Below are 7,257 nucleotides of genomic sequence, written 5' to 3'. Positions count from 1 at the left end.
TCAGCATTTTGATTATTTTGATTTTCCATTTCTTGAAATTTTTAATTTTTTCAGTAATTTTAAGTTTTTAATTTTTTAAATAGTTCCTTCTAATTCAGAATCGTAGGGCAATAATTCTGTAGAACCTGAACTACGCATACATTACTATAAAACACATAGAAACACACAAACAATAATTTTATATAAAAAATAACACTACAATATCCCTATAATAAATCTAAAGTTTAAATAAGACTTTATAAAAATAGAAATTTGCTTTCTAAAAATTTCTTCAAAAAATTTATATAATTTCTATTGTTTTTTCACTAGCAATGGGGCCAAAAACTTGATCCCAACTTTTTATATATTAATGCGATGTATATAATTATTTTCTTAATTTTCTTTACTTATAATTATTACTTTGCAATGATGCCAAAAACTTGATCACCAGCAACAGCTAGACAAAAACTTGACTTCGAAGCAAATAAGAATACAATTATTATATTTCAATATGGGATATCACGCAAGTATATGTACCGTTATCAGGTAATATAGGACTTTTTGATTAAGCCCAAATACTGAACCCACAAAGAGAACTACAATATGCAACTACAAATCAGAAGAAATTAAATAACAAATTCTACTCAGCAAAATATTCTTACCGAACTTTAGATTATATAATAGGAATGAAAGTTCGATTCTCTTTGTAATTTTTTATAATTGAAAATAAAATAAATAACTAACTAAACTTAACTAGATACTTATAAAATGAAGGTAATAAAAACAAAATATTTTTTTCCTTATCATGAATCAATAATAAGTATATGAATTTTGCTGTGGAAGTATTCAAATTGTGTTGTGTCAAATAGGAGCAATAATATTTTTTACCCTTACTAGAGATGCAATAAAGAACATTGGCTAATTTAAAGTTTGAATAGTCTTGAAGATGAGTTAGGTAGGGAAGATACTAGCTCTTACTCTAGAGTTCCCTATCCTCCCTCTACCTTGGGGCTAACATCTCGTATCTCAATCATATGAATTATATTCTCATCCATACAATTTCATGTGATTCTTATTATTTGTTGACTTGAGACAATACCATCTAGGATCTTACATATTCTCACAACAGGTATTAACATCTTAATTGGTTAAATCAAGAAGTAAATGGAATACGAGGATTAAAATCATCACAACTTCTTCCAAAATTAAAGATTAATACTTCACACAAATTCCATTCAATACTTAATCACTTATCATTTTAAGGAAAAATATAAAGAAAACTACTTAGAATTCATGGAGAAAACACAATCACACATAAGTTTGAAAGTATAAATCATGCAAACAAACAAGAAGTCTAAATTAAAATCAAATGTAGTCATAAAGATAAAAATTTATCCCAAATCCTCTCCACCAAAGTCTTGAAGTTCCTTTGAATCTCTTCTTTCACTTAAAATACAAACTACAACTTAAAATAAAAAAAGTGGGTGGCGGCGGCGTATGGGTGTTGGCTCTAGATGGATGGATGGGGGGGAGGGGGTTCTTCTTTAATTCAAGTCTTCTTTCTTCTTTTATAATTTTTCAAAAGGTGCTTTGGTGTCTCTTCAAAAAGTGTCCACATTCAATGAATTTTCTAGAAGTTACTTCTTTCAAAAGCCAATTGAATGAATTTTCGTATCCATTAACTATTTCTCACGTTTTCACCAGGGGTTGCTTCAAACGCCTCTTAAATAATTCGTTCAAATTCATTGAATCATCAAGTAACTACTTCTGGCACTTAAGCGCGGGGTACTGAGCGCGTAGGCACGACTCTCTCTATTTCACCGGCGTGTAAGCGCCAATCCTGGGTGCTTAGGCGCCTTACTTCAGTTTCACACCTTCTTCATTTTTGCTCCAAATTTGATCATATTTCACTTCTTTCACCATTTTTCATCCATTTGATTGTACCTTAAAGAAAAACACACAAACATCTTTTATTAAATTGCAACATCTAAAAAATTAGGTATAAAAATGTGTACATAAAGACTATAAATTTTAGGTGTATCAGGTATCACTTGATTTTTGTCTTAATGAGCTATCATCTAGTAGCTTGTGTACACATATACATCAAATTATGTGGGTTTATGTTGGTGTAACATTTGATATCTGATGGTCCACCTTTGATCATATTTGTTCCCGTCCTTAAAATTTCTTCGAGATTCTAAGTACTATGTGTATATGCAAATAATTCTTGATATGAGAACGTGTTCGAAAAATCAGTTAATTCGTCGTCTTAAATATTAGAAGTACACAAAAAAAATCAAATGACTAGGACTTTTGTTCTTTCAAAGGTATGTATTTCTTGTTGAGCGCAAATTTGGACTAAATAATTGCATATAGATTCCATATTTCGTATATCTTCACTATGCGAAAGATTGATCAATTCACCTATATATGCTGGAAATTCAAACGTAAGAATCAGTTTTTCATTTGAGGAGAAGAATTTCTCGGCATCACATTGAATGAAGCATATAATAATACTACATTTCTTGCTAATCTAAGAATTAAACTTCGCAGACCGAACAAGGAATGCAGTAGCACTCACCGAAAAGTACCTTTCTTGCCCGGAAACCTTTCTTCCCCTGAATCTTCACCATGAAATGTTCTTTCTCCTCCTTTCCTGCTTTCTCCCAGTCCCGTCATGAAAGCCAAAGAAGCCCCGCCGAACAATGCAAAAAACCTATAAAATTCCCCTCTATCCATTCCCACTACATCCAAGGCTTTTAATTTCGTCAGCTCTTTCTGTCGGTTCAAGGCTGAAGCTTAGAAAATGGCGGCCTCGCTTAGCTTCAAGAGATCCGATAGCGTCGCCGAGAGCATGCCAGAGGCTCTCAGGCAGAGCAGATACCAGATGAAGCGTTGCTTTGCAAGGTATTTCAATCATTACCTGCATTCATATCAGATGTTTCTGTAACAAAAGTTCAATTTGATTCATTATATTGTTGATTGGTTAGTTACGTCTCCAAGGGGAAGAGACTGATGAAAAACCAGCAGGTGTTGGAGGAGCTAGAGAAATCAATGGATGACAAGGTTGAAAAGACTAAGCTCATGGAAGGTCTACTTGGCTACATCATTTTCTCCACCCAGGTTCTGTGCTGAGTCTAAAGATTCTTAATTTTCTTTGGAAATTGAGCAGTAGAAACTGATACATATATTGTTTCCTGCAATTTCAAAGGAGGCGGTGGTTCTACCGCCATTTATGGCGTTTGCAGTTAGGCCTCATCCAGGCATCTGGGAGTATGTGAAGGTGAACTCGAATGACTTGTCCGTTGATGGAATAACAGCTGCTGAATACTTGAAGTTAAAAGAACTGATTTTTGACGAGAAATGGTATCAAAGCTACACCAATGGCGTTTTGATTGTTCCATTTCGTTCCCTTCAACCCATCAAACTTAAATGTCTGCAGGGCAATGGATGATAATGCACTGGAAGTAGATTTTGGAGCATTTGATCAATCAACACCTCACCTCACATTGCCCTCATCTATAGGAAATGGTACACAGTTCTTGGCAAGATTCTTATCATCCAAACTCAATGAGAATTCTGAAAGCATGAAGCCATTGCTGGACTATTTGCTAGCTCTGAATTACCGGGGAGAAGTAAGAAATCAGAATGCTGAGTAGGGCTGTGATTAGTTGTCTGAGGATGCTAATGGAATTTTAAACTGCAGAATCTTATGATCAATAGCACAATCAACACTGTGAACAAGCTTCAGACGGCGCTTCTTTTGGGGAAAGCTGATGTTCTTGGCTTGCCAGATACTGGTGGTCAGGTATAGTCCCTTTTTCAATAATAGAACAGTTCTGTTGTTACTTTATTCAAGTTCCATCAAAGCTAAAACACTGTTTCTTTGTTACTTAGGTGGTATACATTTTAGACCAAGTTAGAGTGATTGAGGAAGAATTGCTGCTTAGGATTAAACAACAAGGGCTATCAATAAAACCACGGATTCTTGTGGTCACAAGACTAATACCTGAATCAAAGGGAACTAAGTGCAATCAGGAGCTTGAGCCAATTCTAGGCACACAGCATTCTCATATACTTCGTGTACCTTTCATGACAGAAAATGGTGTTCTAAAGAACTGGGTATCCCGGTTTGATATATACCCTTATCTGGAGAGATATGCTCAAGTATGTAATTCTGATCAGTATAAAGCCCACAGACATTCTTTTTATGCTCGTGATATTTATTGATTGATTTGATGAATGCAAATTTGATTTTTGGAAATCAGGATGCTTCTGAGAAGATTCTAGACCACTTGGAAGGAAAGCCGGATCTGATAATTGGAAACTACACTGATGGTAACTTGGTTGCTTCTCTCATGGCAAGTAAGCTTGGAATAACTCAGGTAATATATGATTAATATTAAGCAGTCGTCTTCAGTAACAGCTCTTAATCATTTCTGCATTTAACGGAAAAACTTATTCCAACCTACTTATCATTCTTTCCTTCTTCAAAATAGGAATTTCTATCCCTCAATTCATCTCACTTTAACTTATTAAAGTTAATTCTGAGATGTATCTCATGCGTAACAACAAAAAGTTTTATCTTGACAAGCCTATATGTCAAGGTACTTTGTATATGCTGAACGATAATGAAGGGTAACTTGTTTATGAGTTAATCTATTGGTTCTTATAATAAAAATTTTTATATTTTTTATAATATTCTTATTGAAGCATGTTGCTTCTAACATATACAAATTAATTACAAAAGAAAAGAAAATTCAAACAAATATAAGAGCATTAGAAGTTTGTCATAGTTGCAATCTTGTAATTGCTTAATAGCACAAACAAGTAATCTGAAATGATCTTTCACAACCAGGGAACAATTGCACATGCTCTCGAGAAAACTAAGTATGAGGATTCAGACATCAAATGGAAGCAATTAGACCAAAAGTATCACTTCTCATGTCAATTCACCGCTGACATCATTGCCATGAATTCTGCTGATTTCATTATCACGAGCACCTACCAAGAAATAGCTGGAAGGTTGCTTGATGAATATTTATTTATTTTCAGCTTTTCATGAGTAAATGAGTTTAATCAAAAACCAAAACTCTCTGCTCTTGCAGTAAAGACAGACCAGGCCAATATGAGAGCCATAATGCATTCACTCTTCCTGGACTATGTCGATTCATTTCAGGCATCAATGTCTTCAATCCCAAGTTCAACATAGCATCCCCAGGAGCAGACCAATCAGTTTACTTCCCACACTCACAGAAGCAAAAACGCTTAACCAACTTCCATCCTGCTATTGAAGAACTGCTATATAGCCAAACGGAAAATGATGAGCATATGTAAGCCGTTCTCTGAAAAAACATGGTTGAAATTTAAATTGTTTTCTTAAAAGGATGTTACATGATCTCCATGGATGCAGTGGATATCTGACTGATAGGAAGAAACCAATCATTTTCTCAATGGCAAGACTAGACACAGTGAAGAACATAAGTGGGTTGACTGAGTGGTATGGCAAGAACAAGAGATTAAGGGAACTTGCAAACCTTGTTGTGGTCGCAGGCTTGTTGGACACCTCAAAATCCAAGGATAGAGAAGAGATAAATGAGATAAAGAAGATGCATTCCTTGATTGAGAAGTACCAACTGAAAGGTCATTTCAGATGGATAGCAGCACAGACTGATCGGTATAGAAACGGTGAGCTATATCGTTGTATTGCTGATAGCAGAGGAGTTTTTGTGCAGGTTTAGTCTATTCTTCTTTCTCTTTGTTAATCACATCCAGATTGGAATATAATTAAGTTAAATCTAAGCGTGCAATCTGTTATGTACTATGGCAGCCTGCTCTTTATGAAGCATTTGGGCTCACAGTCATAGAAGCAATGAACTGTGGTCTACCAACCTTTGCAACTAACCAGGGAGGCCCTGCTGAGATTGTCATCGATGGCATTTCTGGATTCCACATTAATCCAAATAATGGAGAAGAATCGAGCAATAAAATAGCAGATTTTTTTGAGAAATGCAAGGAGGATAGCAGTTACTGGCACAAGTACTCGACGGCCGGACTCGTGAGAATATATGAAAGGTAGACCCCTGTAAACTCCATAACATATCATTATGTCAATCTTGTCATGACAAAATTTATTGGCAGCTACACCTGGAAGATATATGCCAACAAAGCACTAAATATGGGATCCATATATGGCTTCTGGAAACAGCTGAACAAGGAAGAGAAGCTTGCAAAACAAAGATACATCCAAATGTTCTACACTCTCCACTTCAGAAGTTTGGTTAGATAATACCTTCCCAATGTTTGGCTAAACTGATAAATGCTTAATTTATCGCAAATTTGTGGAAAAAATATTGCATTGCAGGTGAGAATCATGCAGTCATCAAGCACAGTAGCATCCCAACTGGAAAGCTCGGTGCCGCAGAAGATATTCAATGTGATTCCTCAGCCTCGACGTCAGCCACCCCCTCAGAGGCAAGTGTGCGTACTCCTTAGAGTGTTGCAAGCAATTATGTACCTATTCTATAGCATTGTGGAAAAGCTTTACAGACTTGTACTAAGGCTAGCCAGAAGAGGAAGAAATTAACAGTTGCTTGTTGCAATGGTAACAGGAAGGCAGAGTCAAGGATACAAAGGTGAGATATCTTATGGAATTTAGCATCATTCGCGTCAAGAAGGCAGACCGACATCTGAAGTTATCGTTTGCAGAATCTTTTTTTTTTCTTATATACATATGTTAGAAATATTAGAGGGAATCATTGTTTGTGAGTTAATTTCCAATGCCACATGGTTCAGGGCCATAACAGAATTCTTCCATAAGAGGGCGCCACCAGAAAAGCCAACAGGACGTAAATTATGAGCAGATGGGGAGACTAGTTTTCAGTGTGAATCTGCCGAAGTATATTGTGCAAAATATTTTCTTTTTTATTAATTACTTGATTGTCTTTGTAAATGAATAAGTAAATTTGTTCAACACATTGTTATTATTTTAATGATGAAAAGGGCGTTTAAAGAAAATTAATTCCTAAAAATCAAGCGTCTTTTGGAGTGATTGTGTGAATTTCATTAGGAATTCTAAATTTAGTTGTGTTTGTAAAGGAGCACTCTTGGGATCTCCTAGGAATTTATGATAATTGGACAAAACCATAAGTATAATAGGTTGAAGCGAACAATATCTGAATGACTGAGTGTTCAAGTTATTATAAATGATTTCAGAGCATTAAACTTGAAGATGGAAACTAACTGCTATATAAAATAAAGTGTTATACCATGAAAGCC

The 7,257-nt window shown here is 35.3% G+C and overlaps 2 protein-coding genes across 6 annotated transcripts; both read left to right on the top strand.

Annotated features, from left to right (window-relative positions):
• Nucleotides 1–2,405: 2,405 nt before the first annotated feature.
• LOC110029394 (sucrose synthase 5-like) lies at nucleotides 2,406–3,793 on the top strand. The gene is made up of 6 exons (XM_020731670.1): nucleotides 2,406–2,426; nucleotides 2,533–2,886; nucleotides 2,970–3,102; nucleotides 3,191–3,345; nucleotides 3,422–3,614; nucleotides 3,686–3,793. Exons 2-6 carry the CDS (start codon nucleotides 2,786–2,788, stop codon nucleotides 3,791–3,793), a joined length of 690 nt encoding a protein of 229 aa, XP_020587329.1. The 5' UTR covers nucleotides 2,406–2,426; nucleotides 2,533–2,785.
• Nucleotides 3,794–3,985: 192 nt separating this feature from the next.
• Nucleotides 3,986–6,944, top strand: LOC110029391 (sucrose synthase 7-like). Of its 5 annotated transcripts, none has more exons than XM_020731665.1 (10): nucleotides 3,986–4,146; nucleotides 4,248–4,364; nucleotides 4,838–5,004; nucleotides 5,088–5,312; nucleotides 5,393–5,714; nucleotides 5,810–6,054; nucleotides 6,121–6,259; nucleotides 6,344–6,453; nucleotides 6,591–6,614; nucleotides 6,786–6,944. In XM_020731665.1, the coding sequence occupies exons 1-10, from the start codon at nucleotides 4,072–4,074 to the stop codon at nucleotides 6,796–6,798; spliced, it is 1,437 nt and encodes a 478-aa protein (XP_020587324.1). In that variant the 5' UTR covers nucleotides 3,986–4,071; the 3' UTR covers nucleotides 6,799–6,944. The 5 variants fall into 5 exon arrangements, with proteins under 5 accessions (XP_020587324.1, XP_020587321.1, XP_020587323.1 ...); XM_020731662.1 differs by having other exon boundaries at nucleotides 6,775–6,944; XM_020731664.1 differs by having other exon boundaries at nucleotides 6,344–6,459.
• Nucleotides 6,945–7,257: the final 313 nt, after the last annotated feature.

This window comes from Phalaenopsis equestris, unplaced genomic scaffold (assembly GCF_001263595.1).
Source record: "Phalaenopsis equestris unplaced genomic scaffold, ASM126359v1 Scaffold000569, whole genome shotgun sequence".
Classification (NCBI taxonomy): Eukaryota; Viridiplantae; Streptophyta; class Magnoliopsida; order Asparagales; family Orchidaceae; genus Phalaenopsis; species Phalaenopsis equestris.
This window is presented reverse-complemented; position numbering and strand designations above follow the sequence as displayed.